At 35.5% G+C, this 25,524-nt stretch overlaps 4 protein-coding genes across 5 annotated transcripts; all 4 read left to right on the top strand.

Annotated features, from left to right (window-relative positions):
* The first annotated feature begins 2,852 nt into the window (after positions 1-2,852).
* On the top strand, positions 2,853-4,276 carry LOC125211205. Its single transcript, XM_048110920.1, has 2 exons — positions 2,853-3,067; positions 3,519-4,276. Exon 2 carries the CDS (start codon positions 3,522-3,524, stop codon positions 4,077-4,079), a length of 558 nt encoding a protein of 185 aa, XP_047966877.1. The 5' UTR covers positions 2,853-3,067; positions 3,519-3,521; the 3' UTR covers positions 4,080-4,276.
* Positions 4,277-5,739: 1,463 nt separating this feature from the next.
* LOC125209966 lies at positions 5,740-10,266 on the top strand. Its single transcript, XM_048109543.1, has 3 exons — positions 5,740-6,096; positions 8,017-9,325; positions 9,881-10,266. The coding sequence occupies exons 1-3, from the start codon at positions 5,740-5,742 to the stop codon at positions 10,129-10,131; spliced, it is 1,917 nt and encodes a 638-aa protein (XP_047965500.1). The 3' UTR covers positions 10,132-10,266.
* Positions 10,267-12,029: 1,763 nt separating this feature from the next.
* LOC125212611 (rhodanese-like domain-containing protein 10) lies at positions 12,030-13,597 on the top strand. Its single transcript, XM_048112823.1, has 2 exons — positions 12,030-12,510; positions 13,303-13,597. Exons 1-2 carry the CDS (start codon positions 12,062-12,064, stop codon positions 13,502-13,504), a joined length of 651 nt encoding a protein of 216 aa, XP_047968780.1. The 5' UTR covers positions 12,030-12,061; the 3' UTR covers positions 13,505-13,597.
* A 6,045-nt stretch (positions 13,598-19,642) lies between these two features.
* On the top strand, positions 19,643-24,765 carry LOC125209007 (transcription factor BIM1-like). Of its 2 annotated transcripts, none has more exons than XM_048108576.1 (12): positions 19,643-19,859; positions 19,961-20,128; positions 20,235-20,315; positions 21,636-22,004; positions 22,380-22,494; positions 22,640-22,773; positions 22,832-22,940; positions 23,353-23,422; positions 23,507-23,602; positions 23,711-24,102; positions 24,189-24,318; positions 24,397-24,765. In XM_048108576.1, exons 2-12 carry the CDS (start codon positions 20,104-20,106, stop codon positions 24,478-24,480), a joined length of 1,605 nt encoding a protein of 534 aa, XP_047964533.1. In that variant the 5' UTR covers positions 19,643-19,859; positions 19,961-20,103; the 3' UTR covers positions 24,481-24,765. The 2 variants fall into 2 exon arrangements, with proteins under 2 accessions (XP_047964533.1, XP_047964534.1); XM_048108577.1 differs by having other exon boundaries at positions 19,967-20,128.
* The last annotated feature ends 759 nt before the right edge of the window (positions 24,766-25,524 follow it).

Genomic DNA, 25,524 nt, shown 5'->3' on the forward strand with positions numbered 1-25,524 from the left:
TCATCGTTGCTGTTTGATAATAAAATGTCTTATTTATTTAAAAACTAGTTGTAATGTTGTAGATAATTTTATGGTGTTAGAACATGATTTATATGTATATATATATAGAAATCAATCATCTGGCTTTGAAATAAAAAAAGAAATAGATATCAGCTATGCATTTTAGAGGATCGACTATATGTATGTGATACACGTTATCTTTATTATACTACAATTTGGAAGATGGATAACTATGGAGATCCAAGTTCTTGGATAATGGAATATTCCTTCAAATCACCACCAAATGTTGCTCCAGCCAAAGGAGGTCACTCCACTCAGAGTTTTGCCAAATCGTGAGTTGTTGTTCTTTGGCGAAGATCAGTTATCTATCTACCCCAGAAACACTGAAGCATATGCACTACAAGGTTTTCTTTTACAATACGTCTATTATAATTTTCCTAGCATCACTTTTGTTACCCCAAGTTTTTTTTTTCACTCAAAACATTTGGGTTTTACGATGTTCAGTCGTTGTGTGTTCTGTCATTACGTGATCCTTAGGAACATTTTTGTAGTTTTAAGATTTTGTAATTTTGTTGAACCATTTAAGTTTCCATTAGGAACAATTTTTTTACTTTTATAGATTTTCTGTAGTAGTACACTATTTCTTTGGGTATTCAATCTACATGCATCACATTGTATGATGTATTTTTCTCCAGGTGAATGCATGTTGATTCATGTATTACAAAGATAAAGTGGCAATTTCCTTTTTGTGGATTACAAAATTTGAATCTTAAACCTTGCTTCTTTGTTTTAATTGATTGAAATGTTTTGTTGGCGTAATTTCACTTTCATTAGAAAATTAATAATAAAATTTCAGTCCTAATCCGCCGAGCTACTTGAGCCAAAAAGTTTTCCTCATAAAAAACAAAACAATACTTAAAACAGTAGTAAAAATGATTCCAAGGTTGCTAAGTACTGTAGTACTCTCCCTGTCCCTGAAAATTTGTTACCTATTTCCTTTTTCGTCCGTCCTTAAAAATTTGTCACCTTTCACTTTTACCATTTTTGGTAATAGACCTCACATTCCACTAACTCATTCTCACTCACATTTTATTTTAAAACTAGTATATAAAAGTAGGACTCACATGCCACCAACTTTTTCAACTCACTTTCTATTACATTCCTTAAAACCTGTGCCGGGTCAAATGCTGACGAATTTTGAGGAACGGAGGGGGTATCACAAAACAGGGCCGCTACTTCTTCTAAAATAAGATTATAAAATAATTAAAAGATCATCAAAATTTCGCCTCTATACATTGGCGGATCCAAGAACTAAAAATTATGGAGTTGGACAAAATAATAAATATAATACATTAATATACCTCGTATTTATAATTATATTAATAAAAATTCATTATAAGGAGTGTAATAATTGACTTTTACGAGTTCATATTTTGAAGCGGTCAAAATTAGTCGATATCCCCTCTGTCCGTCATTAAGAGCATCTCCAATGGCTTTAGGCTAGCCACTCTCTCTCCCTGCCACGTCATCAGCACTAAAAATTCCACCTGCCACATCATCATTTTAATCAAATAGGCTAGCCACAGGCTAGCCGCAATAAAAATAATTCAACAACAACTACATTTACGAAATTAAACACAAAATACGGAATTAAATTTACGACATATATACGGGAAAAATTCGTTAATTTTATTTAAATAAAAAAAGGTGCGTTAACTAAAAATAAAAAAAATTACATAATAAAAAAAAATTCGGGCTTCCACACACGAGCCACCGCCCCACTCTACTCCTCACTAATTTATTAAAAAAATACATTAAAAAATGCAATAAAAATGTAATAATTTTATATAAATTAAAAAAGGTCCATCCTAAAAAAAATTACATAATTAAAAAAAATTCATAAAAAATACATTAAAAATGCAATAAAAAATGCATAAAAAAATTACATTAAAAAAATGCAATAAAAAAATGCATTAAAAAAATGCAACCGGCTAGCCGAAATTGAGCCTACAATGGCGGCTAGCGGGATCGGCCAGCGGTCGGCTTGCGCCCGCAAATCGGCTAGAGCTCGCCGATCGGCTAGCCGAAATGCCGTTGGCTGGTTCCAATGGTTCGGCTAGCGACGCGAATCGGCTATCCGCTATTGGAGATACTCTAATAGTCTCATTTTAATTCAGCACGTGTTTTAAGAAAGTATTCTGACTTTATGAAGATAAATAGGAAAATGAGGAATAAGATAGATTTAAATAGATGATGTAGAAACTAGACTTCTGTAACATTATGCTCCCTTCGTCCCGCTTAAGATGACACATTTTCCTTTTTAATCTGTCCCAACTAAGATGACACATTTCCTTTTTTGGTAACTTTATTTCTCCAATTAATACACTCAACTACTTTTTCTCACTCCTATTAAAATATCCATCTTTCTTTATATCTCTACTTTAATACTTACACCCACCTTTTCTCTCTCCAATTAAACACTTGAATCAATAACTCCTAAAATCTCATGTCGGCTAAGCAATGTGTCATCTTAGCTGGGACGGGGGGAGTAATAAGTATTTTTTAATTTTAATTTTTATTTTATTTCTTGGTTGAAATACTAACATTATTTTTGAACATCACGTTTTATATACAAACAAGATAATTACAATATATATATATATATATATATATATATATATATATATATATATATATATATCATATCAAAATATTTAAATTTCAAAGTTACAAATCGAACAAAATCTAACCATACTTCATTATTTAACACTCCTATTTCTATTAAATTTTGAAATGAAAAAGAAGTTGAATTAATAATGGTTAGGGTATTCTTCCCAAAAGAAATTCACTTTCTTCGTAAAGGTCTTTATTCTCCCAGTCTCAATCAAAATCAAAACTTCAACATCTTCACAGACTGTTAATCACATGCTCTCTCCATCTCTCTCTCCTCAACATCAACTCTCCACACCCTATTTTCTCCATAATTTCACTCTCCTATTTTATCTCTGCTCACTCGTGTGAATCACCTCTCATTCTGCCTGCCTCAGCTGTCTTTATTCTCAATTGGGTATGTGCCATTTTCCCTTATTTCAGTGAAAGATTGCTTTTTTAGGCTGTAATTCTTCTCCAATTATTGAAATTCGAGTTGATTTTGGTAATCACATGTCTTGATGTTTGTGGGCTTTCTTTAATTTTTTAGTATCTTGTAATTGTAGATCTTAATTATTGGTTAATTTATGTAGTTTTGATTCAATTTCTTCTGTTTATTTGTTAGTCTATCTAGTTTTGAATCAATTTTACTGTTTATTGGTTAATTTATGTAGTTTTTAATCAGTTGGTTATCTATTGTTGTTGGAGATTTATTGATTCTTTGTCTATGTTTGTTTAGTTTGATCCTATGCTTCATTTCTCAGTGTTGTTTTGTTCAGTGCTTGATTTATTTAGTGTTAAATCACTTCATTTATTGGTTCTGTTTTTGAAACTTCATTGATTCTGTCTCATTTTATGCTTATTTTAAGACAATGTCGCAAAGCTATGCGGTCGAGCTCTACTTCGATCCCGCGCTGGAGAATCAGGTCCTGAAGGCGTGGAACGTGCTGGCTCGGCGCCAAATCAGCACGCAGCTGATTGAGATCGAGTCGAGGCCGCACCTCACCTTGTTCTGGAGTGACTTTGTTGATGTTGCCAAGTTAGAGAATGTGCTGAGATTGATCGGTTCGAAGCAGGAGCCTCTGCCTCTGTCGTTCTCTTCGATTGGGAGCCTCCCAAGCGACAACAACGTCCTGTTTCTTGGCCCCACCCCGTCTGCTTCGCTCCTCCAGTTCCACTCGCAGCTTTGTGACGCCATGAAGAAAGAGGGAGTGGAAATCGGGGAGGCGTATCGTCCGGACAAGTGGATTCCTCACTGCCTGGTGGCTCAGGAGGTGCCAAAGGCCCGTATGGCCGAGGCGTTCACTCTCTTGAGGGATTTGAAGCTGCCGGTTAGTGGATATGCGATGGAGATCTCGTTGGTCGAGTACCAGCCAGTTCGGGAGCTCTTCTCGTTGACTCTGGGTACACATTATCTTAGTGAGGCTTAATGTGGTGAATTTTTCTGTGCTTCTAGAAACTTGTCGTAGATTGATTGTGACAATGGTACATATAGCGTCTGATTAGGATTGATTGCAGTTGGCGGCCATATGAATCTCATGAATTTTATGTCAGCTCGTACGTGTAGGACTCGTTTATAAATCTTAGTTAAACTCGTTTGAGAGAATGCATTTGCCATGTTTATCGATTTTTTTGCCTTGGATATATGATCTGAACTGCAATTGCTTCTTAATGATGCATATATACATGTTTCTTGAAATGTTGTTCTTCGCGATGGAATAGTTGCAGGCGAACATACCTCAAGAGGTTCGATCAGGTAATCTATATGAATTAAAGCATGCATCTATGATTCGAGTCGTTGCAATTTGCAAAGTTGAGATCTTACATGATGCTAGATAGATTCATGGTTGAGATTATGAAAGCATTATCCACCGGCTCGCTAGCTTTGCGTTCGTTTTTGTTGTGTCTGAACTCGTGGTGAATAGAAAAGAGTTCAGTCTGAATCCATGATTGTGCACATTGTGTTTGATCTTTATCTTCTTCAGTAAACTATATTGTTTTCGTACAATTGTGCTTCGTGTTTCTTGAATTTCTGGATTAGAAACATTCCGATTTCTTGGTGGTGTTTACATGTTGTTAACGAGAAATGATCATAGGTTTATGCATATGCATTCTTGATCAGAATCGGGCGAGATTCTTCTTGAGAGGATATACATGGTCGTTTCTACGTTTTCTTGATCCGTTGATGATAAACGATCGCTGTTCTTCGTGATCCGTTGATCATAGGTTATGTATATGCATTCATGAGATGTGTTCTTTCTTGATTTGCTCTTGTTCTAGAGATAAACACCATTGTTGCACACATCATTTAATTTGATACTATTATGATATATAACCATGGCGCTTTAGTTGTGTTGTTAAAATTTCTAATTGATTTAAGCTTATATTTTCAATTGATCAATCGATAATATTTGGTACGACGAATGTTCGGATAGAATCGTCAATCGACAAGCATGATTCAAATGTGTTGTTAATTTTAAACGGCACCGTCCAAAAAGGACTAAATCAGGCCCGTTTTCAAATGTATTGAACGGAAAAGTTCAAAACGTAATGTTGAGGACCAAAATCGTAAAATCGTTATATGTTTAGGATTACATTTGGTCTTTTACTCTCAAAATAATTGAACATAGTATAACAAATGCACACTTCAATTTTATCCAAAACTTGAGATGCCAAAGAAAATGTTTGGAATACTTTTTTGCAGTTACTTCTAAATAGCAATTTTCTTTTATGTCTAGAGACGACTGGATGAATATGAATCCATCATCCAAGTAATGTGATTTTAACCCTTTCTTATCAAATCCAAATCCAAATGTAAATTAGATGTAAGAAGGCAAAGTTTGCTTAATTTTTGTGAACCAATTTTATTCAAAACAAAATTAATCAAAACAATTTTCTCTTACCTAATGTATGTTCTAATATATCCAATCTCAATATTCAGTCAAATTTTTCCAGAATATAACCTGACAAATAAATAAAATTAATCTGAAATTAAATTATAAAATTAATCTAAAATTAAATTATTAACCAATCATATGGAAAATAGATAACTATAAATAACAGAAGCTTTGCTTTTGCCGCTGAATCGCCATGGCCACGAATCTCCACTCTTCTCCCCCAAACAAACGTCTCAAAACCCTATCCCCAAATTTCGAAATCCCAATCGATAAAGGCAAATCAAAATCCCTAGTCGATGACGAGCCTCCGCCGCCGATCGCCGGAGATGAATCCGCCGATTGCTGCGGGATTTGCTTGTCGGAAGGTGGAGCCAGCAGGGGGCAGATCGAGTGCTGCGACCATTACTACTGCTTCGTCTGCATCATGGAGTGGGCCAAGGTCGAGTCCAAATGCCCTCTCTGCAAGCGCCGCTTCTCTACCATCCGCCGCCCTCCCAAGCCGCCGGTTTTCGCCTCCGAGCGCGTCGTCCGCGTCCCTGTCCGTGATCAGGTTATTTTGCTGTCGATTTTTCTTAATTTTCGGTGGCTCCACTTGAATGAGCTGATCGTGTAAGCAAACACACTGCAAAACACTAAAATGTGAATTTGTTAGTGCGTTTATTTGGGGGGAAATTTGATCAGTGTATAAGCTAGGTATGATTAGAAAGAGGTGTTTGGGGAATTAGCTTATCGTATAAACACACACTACAAAACACTGAAATAGTGAAATGTGAATTTATTAGTGCGTTTATTTGGGGAAAAATTGATCAGTGTATAAGCCAGGTATGATTAGAAAGAGGTGTTTGGGGAATTAGCTTATCGTATAAACACACACTACAAAACACTGAAATAGTGAAATGTGAATTTATTAGTGCGTTTATTTGGGGAAAAATTGATCAGTGTATAAGCCAGGTATGATTAGAAAGAGGTGTTTGGGGAATTAGCTGATCGTATAAACACACACTACACAACACTGAGATAGTGAAATGTGAATTTATTAGTGCGTCTATCTGGGGGAAAGAAAGTGATTAGCATAGAAGCTAGGTATGGTCAGAGAAAGGTGTTTGTTAATTTGCTTCTGAATGAGCTCGTTGAACGCCACACGATGGAATGAGAATTTTAGCAAATTTCCCCCTTTTTTACATCTGATTGTGAGTGACTGCCACCTACTGTAAACCTTCTCTGTATGCAATGGTGATCTGAGAGTTTAAGTTATTTTTGTCATTTTTTGCTGTAGCTAAGTCTTATTCTACACTTATATGTCTTTTGATTCTTTCATGATTAGTTTGGGTAAAAGAGTTGGAACATCCCAAGAAGTCCAATTGAAGTGTGACACATGTTCTTAGAGATCAGTACAATAGCATATATTTAGTATCCACAAAGAACGTACTTTTATGAGTTTATGTGCAAGATAAAATGGAAGGCATTGAGTTTGAACATCCAAATTTGACTAAATTGGTCAGAGTCAAGAATCTACCTAGCAACTCCAGTTTGTTCTTTTTTTCTCTTGTCCCTTTTCCAATTGAGGTGTAGTAGCCCATGTTTTTGGACTAACCAGCCATAAAAACGACTCAACTATAATTTAACTAGCCCTTTTAGATGCCAGAATATTGCTTACTTTTGGGTCCATTTCTGGATTTTGCTTCTTGTGAAATAATAGTAGGTAATCGCCAAGTTTCATTAAACCAATTCATTAGTTGCTATAACTAGTTATTTGGCTTTGTATCGTTGTCTTTGACCTCAACTTTAAGCATTTTGTTGCCTTGTTGGTCTAAAAGAACAAGGCCTAAGCACTTTAAGCATTGTTCCAGAACTATAACATTTTCGTGTCTTTAGAGGAATAAAGAATCTTCTTTATGGGAAGTGTGTGATATAGTTGAATTTAGAGTTGCTTGACGGGCCTCAAATCACAAAGTTTGTAAGGCCCTTCTTTTTGTTGGTTATTGCTAGACTTGTGGAGTAGTTGTATTTGCTGTTAGGTTGATCTAACCTTTGGAATTTCTTATTCCCTTGTATTTTTTACCTTTTGTTTTTCTAATAAAATTCATTTCTTATTGAAAAGATCCTGCCCTATAAACTTCAATGCCATGTTTTGCAAAGCACTTCTGTGCTAATTCCGGTTAATATGCTTTCAGATTGAAACCTGTCTTTTGTAAGTTGTTTAGTAAAAGTGTATCCTCAATTTCCTATATTGTTGATCTTGGTGTCACAAAGAATATTTTATCATTTTTCTTACATCTTGGTTCATTTCCTAACTGCTCTTTAGTGTGAGCATTGAATTGGGATTCTTGTTGTATACTACTAGTATATAACATTCTTTTAAAAAAGAACTGTGCAACCACATGATATTTCCTTTACCAATAAAAAAAGTAGGAGCCTCTGCTATTCATGTTCCTAATATTTCATGTTCAATCCATCTGTGATCATGCAGGCTTGTCATTATTCTGGAAATTTGGCAAATGGCCCTCGAAATATGTATTCTGAAGCTAAGTGTGCCACATGTCAGGGCGTATCAGATGAAAGCCTCTTACTCTTGTGTGATCTTTGCGACGCTGCTGCTCATACGTACTGTGTTGGCCTAGGTTACACAGTTCCGGAAGGTGATTGGTTTTGTCAGGATTGCGCACTTCTGAGGGAGGAACAATTGAAGAGTGAATCAAATATCGATCCTGATGTTCAAACAAATGTGTCATCGGCTGACAGAAAATCTACAGAGGAACACATTTCTATTATGGATATCGTGCGAGAATCTCCTGGCCATGCAGCTCGGAGTTCTGTAAGGGTCTCATCATATCAGTCTGACTTGCCACTTAGTACTTCTAATGATGGAGTTGTTATGAGAAACGGCATTGAGCGATCAAGTTCAACAAGCCAAGGAGTTATTGGGAGGCAGGCACCAACGTCGAATGCTAGAACTCTACATCATTGTCGTAATCTTCATGACCGCATACGTGCATTACGTCAAAACTGGAATGGACTTCGGAGTGGCGTTTTTCATTTCTCTTCCAACCGAGGCAAGGGAAACATTTCCCAGAATTTTGTGGCTTCTAGAAGTGGAGATGGCGTAAATCAGCAATCAATGGCTCAGTGCAGTTCTCCTGATGTAAAGAATGACCGAAGAGACCATGAGATACAGAAAGCCTGGGAGATGTTTGATAAAGCAAAGTCCAAAAGACGAGACCGTGAACGGTCCAATATTGTGCCTCGAGCCTCAAAATTCCAGACAAGAAAACCCAACCCCCCTAAAAGTGCTAATTTTGTGAGCAATAGGCCAGTATCACTAGATAGCCAACCTAATTTAGCAAAGGATTGCTATGCACAACCATCTTCATCTTCTGGAAAAGGAATGCGGAAATTGTATGTGGTGAAGGAAGTCACCTATAGCCGTGACGATTCAGTAATTGGTCATTCTGGTGCACACCAAGAATTGAGATCTTCTAAGGAGACTCCCTCACACGTGCACAAGGCTAATACAAGAAGCATGAAATCACCAGCTACAGAAACATTAGAAGGACTGCGTTGCGTCGGATCAGATGCATCAGGACGAGTTATTCCAAATTTCGATCAGGTTAATGGGGTTAATCATGTGTCTTCCTCCCATAGCAAGGTCAAACATGCGAAGGAGAAAAGGGATTCGGAGAAAATTTGTGTTGACAGCCAGCAATATAATGCTGCCAAGAGTGAGATTCAATCCCTAGTAAAGCTCAACTTAAAACTTCAGACTAAAGAGGAGAAACTAGGTATGTCAGCAAATATGTTCTGCATTTCCATTTACCAGATGCTTCATATTTATAATAGTCTTTTCACATCAACCAGCTTTTGCTTGTTATCTTGTAAAATTGAGGTTTAACCTAATCATGGTTTCTTGATATTGTCAAAAGACTGATGAAATAAGGAAAAATACATCCATTAAGTAAATTTATTCCCCCTCCAAACTGCAGCATCCCTGGGTTTTAGCTTATATTATGCAGAATGCTCTCCATAGAATGATTAAATGTAAACGCTGGATTATTTTTAATCGAGCCTACCCACACGAAGTACACACCCCATTGGTGTCTTCGCATGTGCTATAAGTTGCTCTCTTGATCAGAACTTGTGTTGAAAGCTTTCTTTTAGTTGCTTAAGACTAATGTGGTTAAAGAAATTATGGAATTTTAAATATACTGACTATCCCGGTGTCTGGTACTCGCTCTTGACTCACTAGCATGCATAATAACTAAATTCGGTTCCCTTTCGTAAGATTGATTTATGTTGTGTGAGTTGGATGTATATAAAAGGAGCTGTACTCTCGACAGATGTGGACGCATTCAAAGAAATCGCCAGACTTTCCACTCATTCCATACTAGCTGCATGTGGTTTGGAGCATCCACGGCCTGGTTTGCCTTCAATTCCAGGTATCGTATGCTCCCATCTCAGCAGCGTCGAACAGCATCAGAAATCTAGTTTAATGCCTTGTTCTTGCCGAGAATGTTTCTATGCATTTGTGAAGGATGTTGTCAATCGCGTTGTGTTGCAGAAGAAGGAAACAACTCACAAAAATCCATGATATTTTCAGGTTTGTAATACTAGTGTAATTTATCAGATATCATTCTTGTAAGTTGTAAAGTAGGTGTAGCTGGTAATAATGTACTTGTACTCTCTCAGTTCATGAAAAATAATAGTATTGGTTTAATTGGTTTAAGTTATTTAACATGAGAGGCATGGAATTATAAGAAAAGATAGAAGGGTCAATGCTGATGTTGATGAATTATTCTAAAAAATGAATAAAGTGAGAAAAAGAAGGAAAAAGGCCCACTTATTGGATTTCCAATATTGAACACCACGTGACTCCCTCACGAGATTGAGAGCGACCCACCGCCCGTAGCCTTTCGATCACGTGCTCTTATCCCCCAACCCTTTATTTATTCACCAATAATTATTTTGGTCATAAGACTCATAATAATTTTGTCTCTAAAAACTGTGATATTTCAGAATTCTATTAAAAATCAATTTTCAATTTTTTGGCTTTATCCCCTATCAAAGACTTTCTTTTAAAAAGACAATTTAATTAAGTACTACTCCTTCCGTCTGCGAAATGTTGTTCGGTTTTGCTATTTCGGTCCGTTCAAAAAATGTTGTCCACTTTATTTTTATTTTTATTTTTTCATTTTGGCAAAACACATTCTTAGCTCCTTATACTTTATTCAAAATGTTCATTAGGTCCTCGTATAATTTTTTCGTTTTAATAGGTCCTTATAACTTTCTCATAAATTTCATCACATCCTCGTACAATTTTTTCGTTTTAATAGGTGCTTATACTTTGATTATAAATTTTATTAGGTCCTTATACAATTTTTTATTTTAAGATATTTTTTACTTTTATATTAGATAATAGTTTATATTTAATTAATTAATTTTAATGAATCTTTTAATTTTATTATTGAACTTATCTTATGATTATAAATATTCAGGGAAACGTTTCTTTCAATATAAATATAAATAATCAATTGAAAATTCGGATAGTTATTCAAAAAAAAAAAAACTTCGGTTTTAATCTTCAATCATCACGGTTAATCTTTTTATTATTCTCTACAACTTACTGAGATTATTGGATAACAAGATGATATTATCTTCGTAGACTATGCTAAGTTAAATAATGGAATATTAAAAAGTTCATTAAGTATAATTAAATTTAGATTATTATCCAAGATAAATGAAAAAAAGTCCTTAAAATAAAATATTGTACAAGGACCTAATGAAAGTTATGATAAAAGTATAAGGACCTACTAAAACGAAAAATCGTACGAGGACCTGATAAAAATATTGTGAAAAGTATAAGAGCCTATTAAAACGAAAAAATTGTACAAGGGCCTAATTAACATTTTGACTAAAGTATAAGGACCTAAGAATGTGTTTTGCCTTTCATTTTTGGTAAATGGACCTGAAACACTAACTGATTACACTCACATTCTATTATTAAACTAATACTCCTCTGTAGTGGACTTTTCATTACAATTTTTAAAAACCGCACTGAGTCAAACATGAACAATATTTTGCGAACGGAGGGAGTATATCTTTCCTTTTCCTTCTCTGCCTCAGTACAAGTGACACAAATTTGTGGGCACATGGAATCAACTAAGTGTTTAATAAACAGAGAAAACGTCAAGAAAAATATGTAAATAATCAGAAAAATAATCAAATGTGTGAAGATTACAAAACGACCCATTAAATTAAACACCTTAAAAAAAACGACTCAATTACAACAAGATGGATAAAGTACTATAATGAAATCAACCAAACTTGTATAAATGAAATCATATCTAAATAAATAATGAATTCAAACATAAGCCGCAACATTTTCAAAATAAGTTGTGTTACTGTAAGTAGAAATTGGGCTCATCCGGGTCGGGTATAGCCCAATACCTTTTCATCACCCCATTTCCCTAAAGGTCTATTTCCAAAGCTAGAACTCAAAGATAAGATAATTAGATAAGCGCATGGCATTTCACTTGAAGCACCACCACACGCACACACCCCCCTTCAAACACCTCCGCCCAGCCGCCCCTCCGCCGCGTAAACGCATCCGCGTCCACGCAGCGCTAGGCGGCCTAGCTCAGGAGCTCATCCAATCCGGCGTGGTCACTCCCATCCCGCCAAAAGATGCAGCCGCGGCACTGGAGTCCCGCGGCTACACATTGCTGGACATCCGTCCGGAGTGGGAGAGGAGCAAGGCACGTGTCTCGGGATCGATGCACGTGCCGTTGTTCGTGGAGGACAAGGACAATAGCCCCGTCACGTTGTTGAAGAAGTGGGTGCATTTCGGTTACATTGGGCTGTGGACGGGGCAGTTGTTTACGATGATCAATCCTAGATTTGTTCAAGAAGTGGAGGAGGTTGTTCCGGATAAGGATTCGAAGCTGCTCGTGGCGTGCGGGGAGGGACTAAGGTACGCGTGAGATTCCGGGTCCTGACCTAGTGTTTTAATACGAAATTGGTAAAGTATGTACGACGGAGAAAAAAAATAGCTAAGGTGATGTTAGGGGATAATGATTCTGTGTTGCTTGAGGAATGTGGGGAGGGACTAATGTGCGCGTGAAATTCGAATCCCGAATCAACTGTTTTAATGTACTTTGGGGATAAAACGGGATTTGATGCAAAATTGGTAAAATATGAATGAGAGAAAAAAAATAGTTTAAGTAGTGTTAGTGGATACTATTTTAAGTTGCTCGTGACATGTGGGGAGGGACTAAGGCGTGCGTGAAATTTGAATCCAGAATCTACTATTTTCACGCACTCCATCAGTCCCTTGGAAATGTTGATTTTGGGGACGACATGAATTTATGCAAAATTGGTAAAGATACTATAAAAGTAATTGAAGTGATGTTAGTAAACGACGGTGACCACATCATTAGTGGTTTAATTTGTGGTGAAAGGTTTTCGAAAATAAAAATTGGACTAGTTATAGGGACGGACAAAATGGCAAAAAAAAACTATTTTTTGGGATGATTAAAAGTAGTACTCCTAGTATGTAGAATGGATTTCTCTTATTTTGGATTTTCAAGTTTTCCATTCTGAGAACACGTGATAAGTAAAGCTCTGTAATTAAATATTCAAATTTGTTCATTTTCTCATGATTTTCACCGAGAAAGAGAAAATGTGGTTAAAATATTAGCTATTTCCATATTTGGTATGTGAGAAAACTTACTTTGATTATTGATAACATGTCATACACATATAGATCCTTGATGGCTGTTGCAAAGCTGCATAATGGAGGATACAAGAACTTGGGGTGGCTGGCCGGGGGATTCACCCGGGCGACCGAAGGCGATTTTCCGGCCGTCGAAGGTAGTGAGAAGTTGGAGTATGCCACAATTGGTGGTGCATCTTACTACTTCCTTAAGTTGCTTCTTTTGTTACAAGCTGTGGGGAAGAAAACTTGAGCCCATGGTATCATTTTGGAGTTTCATATTTGAAACATTGAATTGGGAAAAAAATTTGCCTAATTCCTGGATTTAAATTTCCATTTTATTTCATTCTTGGGCATTGGATCTAATGAAATCAAATAAGATCACAAGTTCATATTTCGAACCTTCACATTTACTAAATGGTTGAAAAGTGTTGGTTCATATAAAGACATTTCGTCCATATAAATAATACTCTATTCATCTATTAATAAATGTCAGACACAATTTTTTAAGAAATTATTTGATATTATAAAAGAAAATGAGTGGAATGATAATAGAGTGTAAATTTTGCTTCCATAGTATTAATTTTATAATAAATAAATTAATTAAATATGAAATTTATTTATTAAACAAATGAAATACATAATTGAGCATCATAAAACGAGCTGGATAAATAATCTCTCAATCTTTTTCCATGGCTAATAATTTGGTCACGCGTCATATTTACAACTTTATTAAAATAATAAATTTTTGGGGGATCCATGTGATATGAACAATTAATTTTGTGATTATAGGTAATGTTATGTACTTATTTTTTTATTCGATTTAAACTGAGACAGAGGGTGGTGGGACCCACCGCACGCGAAGTCTGGCAGGGCATGGACGCACGTGATTCTATCCTCTCGCCTCACGTGTCTCTTATAAATCCACAAATATTTATTCTTTATAATTATGCCTATTTAATGAAGGTATAGTTTCTTTCATTATATAAATTAAATGAATTATTTATTTTCTTTTTCTTCACAAAGAGCAATTTTTTCCCTTCCAGTTTAACTCTCTGAATGCCATTTTCGCCGAAAGAGAAATATTTGGATTAACTTGAGATGTATTTCATTCAAGTCATTCAACGTATTATCATATTTTACTCTAAAATCGTATTAGGATTCACTTTTTGAAATGTCTTGTCAGCATTCCATTTAAATCACCAATAATTCCGTTATATCCCCGATTTCATTTAATTTTTGTTATTTTTAAATAAATATGAATGATAAATAAACTGAAAATTATTATATTGCAGATTCATAAAATTAAACTTGCACTTCTATAAGATAGGATAGTACACGAATTATTATTGAGAATTTTCTAATGATCGATACTGGAGTAGTAAAGAAAACAATCCTCCAACATAGTGTCCCACAACCTTCACGTAACCTTAATTGTATAACTAACCTTCGTCACATCCAATTAATTAGAACTCACACCACAACCCAAGCTTCTCTTACATTATATTCTCCTCAACCGAAATCATGACATTCTACCTAATTCATTTGAAAAAAAATACTAATACCTACCATATCATAAGTTATTCACAGAAAACTTTTCTACTAATGTCTAGCTTTCTTAAAGTCGTGCGTTCTCATGTCCTTGTATTTTTATTTTTAGTAGTGGTGCCCTTAGGCTTATCTAGAATGTGAAGGAGGTTTTTTTGGCTTCATTTATGTTTGGTGTTTTCTGTTATTGACGGATCTTTGTCGACTGCTTTGGTAAACACTCGCTCACAGCCAAAGTACTTAGAGCATTTTATGCAACGTAAATTAAATCACAAACACATCACAACACAATAATTCTACTCACTAAAACACGTGCCAAGTGAAAAATCTTTTTTCATTTGTATAACATTAATTGAGTTCAGCATAAAAAAATTTATTTGGGTTCAACACGAGTTTTAAGAAATATACTACATAAAGGAAAATGGACAGAAAAGATAGTGAAATGTGCGACCCATTTTATATACTTAGATATTACTAATAGAAAGTGAGGTCTAACTGTCATTTATAGTAAAAGTGAATCGAAACTTATAATGACAGTCGGACGTAAATAATAAACTGAGACTACTAATGACGGACAAAGAGACGGACAAAGAGAGTATTTACTAATCATTATCTAACCTTAATAGTTTCATTATCAGTTACTAATAATCGTTGAAGGATGTCTAAAACACACATCCGAAAATTGAAATGACTCTAATACCCTTAAAGGAACTTTAGACTAAAATAATGAATATGCGATGTAAACGGGATGAAGGGACCCACCACATCAAGACATTAGTTGGCCACGTGATCGGGGAGTCTTAGGCAGATATCACGTGACTTTCCCGTTTTTCACGGATATTACGCCACCTGTCCTTATACGTAAAGACTAGTTATAAACTGTGTGAAAATTTTAATGTTATTATCTTAAACAAGAAATAATTATATTTAACTGATCCCTAAGCTGATACGATACCTCTGTAATGGAAGAGAATGTCCATGTTTTAGGGGCCACTAACACTCTTTTCTATTTCTTATTTTAATATAAATAAATTTGGATTTCGATTATTTTATTTATGGTTAACTTCACCTCTTGGTGTCACCATTTATTTAATCTGCAAATAAGAAGGGTACCTGATTTCATCATTTTTAATAGATCAATTTTATATTACTATCACTTTAATTTTGGCTACTTTCAATATAATGGTCTTTTACAATTAAATTAGAAAAGTATTATTTAAATCACAATTTTATTTGGCATCTTGTCAAGTCTATTACTTTCAAATATTGCAAATTAAATCATAATTTTACTGTGTAATTATTGTGATGCCCTAATTGAGATTCGAGAGTTGGAATTATAGTAGTTAATCAAAGTTACGTTAAGACCCAAATAACAAACGCCCTAAAATTCAAATGCTAGAGATGCAAATGAACAAAATCCTCAAAATTGATTAAACCAATGGAAATGGAATCGATTCAAGTCAACCTAGACGATATCGTGTTAAAGAGTCCGTGTTTTTTTGAAGTCATAAAATCCAGTTTTCACGCTATCACCAATTTCACCGGAAAACTAAGTCCCATGAGATCATACAAATTGCTGTAAAGTTGTGAATTATTCGTACGATTTAAATATTAGATTGAGCTGAAGATAGCCAAATACTTGTGATTTAAATGAAGTGTTTAGTATTTATAATTGGTGATGCTCTTATTTATTTTTGTGGCAAGATTGTGATTAGCTAGTGACATGGTTGTATTATGAAATGTACACCAATTAAGGTGGGAAAGAGAATATATGCTTATTCAATTTTCGCATAGGAATGTACGAAAATGACATTACAAAATTATTTCATCACATATAATTCGTCACGTTGCATAAACGTAGATGATATTTTGCAAAATATAATTGAAATGGATGTGACTTTATATCACAACTCACACAACACGAGTCTTGCATAAAAATATCAGTGAAATCAAGATTGTAAATAATGAAAAATATGTGTTTTAATTGCTTCGATTGATTTGAACCATTGATTTTTTTTTTAAATTGTAAAAATTTACATGCATAGAAAAATATAATTAATAACATTTACAAGTTGAAACTAAAAATTGAGAATAAGATCAAATTTTGGTATTTAATTAAAAAAATAATCCTATTTTTACCCCATACCTCGTGTATGAGACATGGTTGGAAAAGTTTTATTGAATTATTTATTTTTTCTATGGTCTGTGGATGAAGGAAGAAAAAAAAGCAACCCATAAATTAATTATATAAATTAAAATATTGAATATAGTTAAATAATAATATGTGGATAAAAGTGTATGAGCCATGTTCTAGCAAACTTTGATTCTAAGAAAGTGTATTTTATTTATTTATGCCAGGCTGTTTAGGGTTCTAAGTTTTTAACCCTATTCCATTTATACCATTAATTAAATTCTAAAGTATTTGTTTAATGTGAAAGCTTAGCTTTATTGTCGGAATTAAACAACCATTTCTCCACCATACTTTTTTTCATACAATTGCCTAATTATTGCCGCACAAGATTCCATACAAAGATTATAGTACTATTATAAACATATTACTATTTTTAAATTTTTTATTACTAATAAGTAAAATATTGCATATTTCATGTATATTGATTTCTTCATCTCTCGAAAATTAGGATATAGTACTACGTAGTAAAATGACTATTAATTAGCCAATATAATATTCTTTGTTGAATTGTTGATGGCTAGACAATTTTACTACTACTATTAATTAGCCAATACATAACTTTTATAGCGACCGTTGCAAAACTTTGAGCGTGAGCCTGAGCTGAACGACCATCCATGAGATCTTGGTTGTAGTAACAAAAATTTGAATGATTTCTTATGCTTTCACTATGGTACAATGAATCACTTCACAACCACTATAGTTAGTTTCTATGTTATTTTTACACCGTGTACTTTTATATCGACAATTTAGCATGTTACTGAACAACTTAGGTCGCGTACTTTACAAAAACAAATAAATCACACACTATATAAAAGATTCTGCAACGTTATGTCACCGATGCTACTTTAGAGCATCCTCAACGCCGGATGTCCCGGCGGACTTCGGAGAGCCTTCGTGGAAGGGCGTGCGGGAAGTCCAGCATTGGGGCGACGGAGGGCGGATACGGATGTCCCGTGCGGACACGGGAAGGGTGCGGCCTTCGCAGGAAGGGCGTGCGGACGTCCGCCGCGACGTCCGCCATTGCGGCGACGCGCGGACTTCCCATTTTTTTATTTTTTTAAATCTATATATACAGGTCGTATTTTTTCCGTACTCGTGGTGAAATTTTAATTCCGTAAATTTTTAATTTGGTGAATTTGTGAAATTCTTTTATTGCGGGAAGGCTATGGGATGTCCGCCACTGTGGAGTGGGAAGTCCTTATGACGTGGCAGTGCTGGAAAGGTTATGGGAGGTCCTTATGACGTGGCATGGGATGTTTTTGGGAAATCCGTCGGGAAGACTATGGGATGTCCGTCCCCCGGGGATGCTCTTACACAATGTTGCATATGGTATTATGACCTATCCTTATTATTGTTTGACTTTTGTTCAAAATTTATTTGGATTCATTTATCACCAATTTACCACACATACATTAATGGGAAGCCTAGTCAAATTTTGGGATGTGTCTTTATATCTATAGATGCAAAAGGTAGATAAAAAAGATAGAGAAGAGAGGGGAGCACGTGGGTGATGGAGGCCCCGCCTATTCCGGTGTAGAGAAAAAGGAAGGAGGCAACACGTGACTATTCTTCTTTCCTACCAAAATATTCCTTCTATATTTTGCTCCCTCGCACACATAGTTGCATTTTTTGTTTTGATTAATTATTTATTTTTAAATTGAAAAATGAAATTCTAACTTATTAATCTAATTGAATTAGAGTGACCAATTTGCTAAATTAAATAGGAATGAATCAACTGAATATTGTTGGACTAGGTGAATTAGGTATAATAATTAATATTCTATCTGTCCGCGATTAGGAGTCCTGTTTTTCTATTTTAGTCCGTCTGTAAGTAGGAGTCCCGGTTCACTTTTATCATAAGTGGTAATAGGGTCTCACCTTCCACTAATTCATTTCGTTCACATTTCATTTAAAACTAATATATACAAGTGTGACTCGTCCACTAACTTTTTTTCACTCACTTTTCTTAACATTTTTTAAAACCCGTGCTGTCAGTAAATGAGACTTCTAATGGCGGACGGAGAGAATATTGAGAAAATGTTCAATAAAAGTCATGATAATTTAATTCCATGTATCCCCCAATTACTGATTCAAATATTGTAGTAAAATGGTAGATAACTTTTTGAAATATAACATCAACGAAAAGAGAGAGAGATCTGAAATTGGATTTATTTTAAGTTGGAAGACAAATGAATGGTACATAAGATTAGATAAGACAAGTACTTGAATTTCGAAAACTAGATTCTGAATTAAAATCATAGGATTAAGTAATAATTATGAGTTGTTAATTCTTAAACTATTGTCAGATCTTTGGATTTAATATGAAAGGCACTGACAAGAAGTGGAATTGAAACTAAATTAAAAGGAAATAGGATAAATTTGTTAGTAAAATTTTTCCTCCATTAATATGGCTCAAACTCCAACATGATTTATTTAATCAGGAAACAAAGGTAAATCGGGATCAACAAAATCCCTTACAAAACTCCATTTCCCAATAGAAATTGTTAATTAAATAATCCGCCAAACGCCGTTCACACCGCCGCAACGCCGTTAAGTAAACGCCGTTTATTCCCAAAATACAAAAACGAAGACGAAGCACTAAAAAGCCCCACCACCATTTTCTGCTCACACACACATATATATAAATATTTATATGTGTGTTTGTGTGTGAAATGTGTATAATAAAACAAGGAGACTTCTCCATCTACAGATGAGAAAGTTTTAGAGAGAGAAACGCAAATCCATATCCATCTCTCTCTCTCTAAAAACTCCCTGTGCCTGCTTTTGTTAGGGAATTGTGTTTGATCCGAGCTGGACCTACCACCGATCCCGCTTAAAACCACTGTTTTCGAGAATCCGGAGCTGAATTGTGCGTGAATGAATCTCGATTCAAGCTCACCGCCTCCTTTTTTGCTGATTTTTCATTGTTTTGAGCTGAATTGCGTGTGATTCAGTTGAAATTGTGTCCAGCTGCAGATTCGGTGGAGGTCATGCTGATGATGTTCATCTGAATTGGAGCTGAGAAGATTTGTGGAGAGAGAAGCGGCGAATGCGCCTCCGATCTTCGGCGGATCTGATTCGGAGCTCGAATTTTGTGCGACGGAAAAGTATACATGGAATTGCCGATTGGAACTGAAGGTAAAATTGCGAATTCGTGGCTGAAATTGTGGGCGGAATTGGATTGGTTAGTGTGATTGTTTATATTTTGGGGATTTATGTGATGATTCAGTTTTGTCGCCAACAGGAAGAAAGGCGACTCATGATTTTCTCTCACTGTATTCGTCATCAGCTGCACATAGCCAACAAGATCCGTCTCCCTCGCAAGGTACATACATTATTTTTCGTCGATTTTCAATCTCAATTTCCATGGAGAATTTTCGTATTTTTTTTCTTTTTTGCATGCTGCAGTTATTTATGATTCAAGCCATCAAAAACTCTGTAGATTTTTTATGACATATCAATTCAGGAAAAAAGCTTCAAAATTAAATAAATAAATCTCGTTCCGTATTATACAAATCGGTCCGATCTTATTCATTCTCTATCAATTCAAATTTATCTTCCAAATTTGACTATCAAACAGTATATTTTCTTTATATTTGAGTAAATTACAAACTTAATTATATTACTACTACTTTTTTTAGGCTGATGATGATGGGCAAAACCTAGGTTGAGTGGTTTAAAATTGAAATTAATTGGAGGAAGAAAAAGATATGAAATGGAAAAGTAAAGAGAAAAAGGAATCGGAAAAAAATAGGTGAAAAATTGGTGGGGTAGTGGTAAAAAGAGGGGATTAATATTGTTGGTGGGGAAAAGAAAATAGAAAATTATATTGCGAGGGCAACCACGAGTGGCGCAGTAAATGCACCCGTGACCCCATCGGCGCATTTTAGATCCGGGCATTTGTCTTTAGGAGTGGGCCATCCCTTGGATTGGCTGACATTGCTAAATCCAAAAAGGCTCAGGTTAGAACTTGCTTAGTGATGAGCTCATCTTCCTCCCATTTTCGTCAATTCATAATTTCACAATTTTTTTTTTTCTCATTAAATTTATTTCTAGGATATGTGTATGTGTGTTGAATTGGGTTGATTATTAAGCACGAACTGGTTTATTTATATTTTTATTAAAAAAAAGTTATGTTGGCATGAATTTTGATCTGTATAGTTTAAACTGTACCTCATTAATGGACCCAGATAAGGATTCAGTTTTGATTTTACTGCAGTTATAACTAAGATGACTTAAATATCACAGAGAGAAAGTGTAATAACTCAATTTTAATGAAAGCTCTTAGTATTCATGTGTAGACAGAAAGTACCAAGATATAATCTAGTTATAAATTAAAGATGTGAACATTATACTTTTTTCAGTTTTTTCTTTCCATGGAAAGGGCATTTATTTTAATGCCATCTCCTCTTTCACGTCAGAAATGTATAACAAGTAAAGATGATAAAAATGTGTAATAATGAATTTAGAAATAAGGGTGTGTGTGAAAAGGAAAGAATTCATGACTAGGCATGGCAGATGTGTAAATATCTTGTAATCTACAAGGCTTCATGGATGCATTTCTATTGAAGCTTGATTATTCCAAAACATCAGCACTTGAATCATACTGGTTAATACTTTTCAATTATTTATACGGAAACTGTAGGTGGCTACCTTAAAACGCACGACTTCTTGCAACCGTTGGAATGGGTGGGGAAGCATGGGACAACGACGAAAGAAGATATTAAAGCTGGGGTGGCTGCTGTCGATAGGCCTCCAGCGCCGCCACCTCCGGCCTCGGGGGAGCATCTTCTTCCCGGTGGCATTGGGACGTACAGCATCTCTTATTTCAATCGAACGGTGTTAAAACCTGAAGGGGGCTTGTTTACTCAGCCGAGTAATACGACCAGGAATGACGAAAACTCAAACTGCAGTTCTCACTCAGGAGGTAGTTTCACTCTATGGGATGAATCTGCAGTTAAAAAGGGAAAGACAGGGAAGGAGAATAGTGTTACCGAAAGACATATTCTGCGAGGTATGTTTAGTTCCATTTGGTTGGTTACGTTCTTAAAATGCAGATTCAGTGACTACTTTTCAACTTGTACTTACTCATTAGTTTAGCTCATAGCAATCGTTGTGTTCCTTCTTTGGGATGAGAACTTGTTGCTTCATAGTTAAGGTTATCCAAGCTTGGTGCAAGATGGACATGTCCATATAGATATTGGGCTTCCAATTTATGTCATGATTTATGTAAGGAAAGATTTTTGTTCATATTCTCTACATTTTGTTACACCATGATTGTAGGTGTACCTGGCACTCACCAATTTTAGATTAGATAGGACTCTATTTGATCACTGTGAACACACTAGTTTAAATTTTTACTGATGCTGGTATTGTACATGATTAACAGAAGCAGGCGTTAATGTGGTTGGAGGGAAATGGGCGCCATTCCTCGAAAAGCCATCACAGTCCTCTTCTAACCATAAGCACGCCGCCGCAAACTTCAGCTCTTTCTCACCTTCGCAGTCAGTGACTTTTTATTCCAGTCTGTCTTTTTTTTTCTTTCTAGTCTCTGGCTATCACTGTTTCGAGCAATTTTTTTCCGATCAAATGACTACAGTAATTTATAGTACTAACTCAAATTATTTGGACCTTATTGTGTCTTCTCAGGCCATCATCATCTCAGCAGAACCAGAGTTTCATGGATATGATAATGACATCAGCTAAGAATGACCAAGAAGACGATGATGATGAAGAAGAAGAAGAGTTCACCATCAAGAAAGAGCCATCACCCAACTCGAAAGGTTTGTTTTTCTCATTTAATTTAAATGTGTGCATTATAATAATATTCATATTTTACAGGTAATATGTCTGTGAAAGTTGAAGCAAAGACTATAGATCAGAAGCCTAATACGCCACGCTCTAAACACTCAGCTACAGAGCAGCGAAGGAGGAGCAAGATTAATGACAGGCATGTTTCTCAATTCTCAGCCCTCACCATTCAAGTTCACGAAATCTATTCACGTCGTCTAGAGTATTATAACAACTTATTATCTTAATGTCCTAAAATTAGACTTATTTTTAACAAAATTTATCACATCTCTGCTTAACGGATTTCCAGTTCCATTCCATATCTGTTCTTATTTCTGAAACTAGGATGTGTGTTTGCAAGTTTGTTACTAAATGGAATTTGAATTCTCAAACATATTTCTTGAGAAGTACGCACTATTATATGCTATTAGGCAGAAAAAAATATTATGAATTTGTTGGAATAAAATGTTTAATCCTTTTGGAAAGTAGAAATATTCATCAGAAGTTTGTCACAAAAACAATCCTGCATCTCTAAAAACCTACATTCTAAGATAGTTTTTGGTGCTCCGCAGATTTCAGAGACTGAGAGAGATCATTCCTAATAGTGACCAGAAGAGAGATAAGGCATCGTTCCTCTTAGAGGTACGCACAGATGAAAAAAAATCTTGTCTATACCAAGATGGGATTCATCAACTTTCAAACTGAAGTTGTGTACTACGTTTACAGGTTATCGAGTACATTCAGTTTCTACAAGAGAAAGTAACCAGATATGACAGTTCCTATAACATCTGGAATCATGAGCCATCCAAAATGATGCAATGGGTAAGTTTATATATTAATAATTCTGTGTTTTAACAGCAATTGCCATTCCTAAGTTTACAGTGTTTGCTTTTCATAATTACTTGATTGCTGACTTTCTAAACTTTTTAGCGGAGGAACGAAGGTTATGTAGAACGTGCGCGAGGAACAAGCACTGATTCAGCTCCAGCGTCAGTTTTTGGCAAGAAATTCGACGACAGCAAAGCTGCCGTCTCCCCCAGCCTGCCAACTAGCGGTCAAAACCTAGTAGACTCAGACTTGAGCACTGCCACTACATTGAGAGAAAGAGTGGTTCAACCTCCCGAACCAACATCAAAGCCCGCGACACTTCATTCGCCAATGAACCCAAACATCTTCACTCTTGGTAGTAGGACAACAAGCGTTCCAGCCTCCCCAATCTCACCAAAACAGGCATCCGGTGTGGAGAAAACTATGACATGGCCCCCACAGGACATGACCATTGAAAGTGGCACGATCAACATCTCTAGCGTTTATTCCCAAGGGTGAGTGAGCACTCTCGATCTGCACGTCTTGTGGAAACGATTTTTTTAAAACTTCCTGCTCTAACTTAGCACGTTCGACATACCAGGCTGTTGAATACTCTCACGCAAGCGTTACAGAGATCCGGAGTGGACCTATCGCAGGCCAGCATCTCAGTACAAATCGACCTGGGGAAGAAAGCAAACAGCATCACACATTCTTCAACCTTCGTCTCCAAGGTAGTAGACGGCTTTCTTTTCTTCTCCTTACCTGTTGATAAAAACTCGAATAGCTTGATAAAACCAAGATCATGGCAGGATGATGAAGCCGATGCCACCTTGCCTCGTTCTTCAACCGGGAAGGAGCCAGGGCGTGCTGCGAAGAAACTAAGGACTAGCTGAAGCCTGGTGCAATGGTATAGTATTATTCTTTAGTAGTTGTATTTGTTCATTTTTTCGGGTTCCGTTTTCGACAGAGCGGTAATGCCTGATTCAGGAACCATTGTACATGGGTTTTTTTGTTATTTTCTCCATGTTTTTCCACCAGTATCTGGGATATACTAATACACATATCTCAGCACACAAAAATGTTGTCTTTTTTATGTACTACTATTTGTATGCTACTCTATTTATCATATGAAAGAGGCTTCCATTATGATATTAGGAAGCCCTACTTTTGGATTTCAAGTCTTGGTTGGTTATTACTCTCTCTGTACGTGATTACACGTCTTACTTTTACGTGGCTCGGGTTTTAGCTCAACAGGGGTTTATAGATTTTAGCCTTAAACATTTGATAAAATTTGTTGATTCTTCGACATGTGGTAGTTGGACCCATGGAAACACGAATCTTTTGGTAAAGTCGAAAATTCGTTTGGAATTTTTTTGCGGGACATTTTTAAGCGAAACGATTGGTACTTCTTCGGCATTTGTCCTATGATTGTGATATTTTCGTTAAAATGTTAAAACGATGTGACAAAATGTAATATTAACACTATTATTCCTATATATTTATGAAATTACTACATTATTTTGATGCATATTTGAGTATGGAATATAGCTCGTGGATAATTTTTTTTTATAATAAACACAACTAGGCATTATTATTGGAAAATGGTGGAGCCTTTTTACTTTGAAGTGAAGGTAAAAAAACATTAATTTATTCTCCTTTATTCGAATTGTCGCAATTTTTAAATTAGTTTAGTAACGATTTTCAATTCTGATCCAACTTTGGTGTACTCCCAAAGCAACCATTCTACTTAAACCTAATTTAATCATCATATCATATCTTTTTGCATAAATTTATATGGAAATTTATTATGATTTGTATACTCGAGGCTAATTTCTTGGATCATACAAATTATATTATTTTCCACACTGAATTTCAAGCAAAAACATTTTCTTCTTGGGATCGATCAAGTTAAATTCTCGAACAAACACACTATCCTA

Source organism: Salvia hispanica, chromosome 3 (genome assembly GCF_023119035.1).
Source record: "Salvia hispanica cultivar TCC Black 2014 chromosome 3, UniMelb_Shisp_WGS_1.0, whole genome shotgun sequence".
NCBI lineage: Eukaryota > Viridiplantae > Streptophyta > Magnoliopsida > Lamiales > Lamiaceae > Salvia > Salvia hispanica.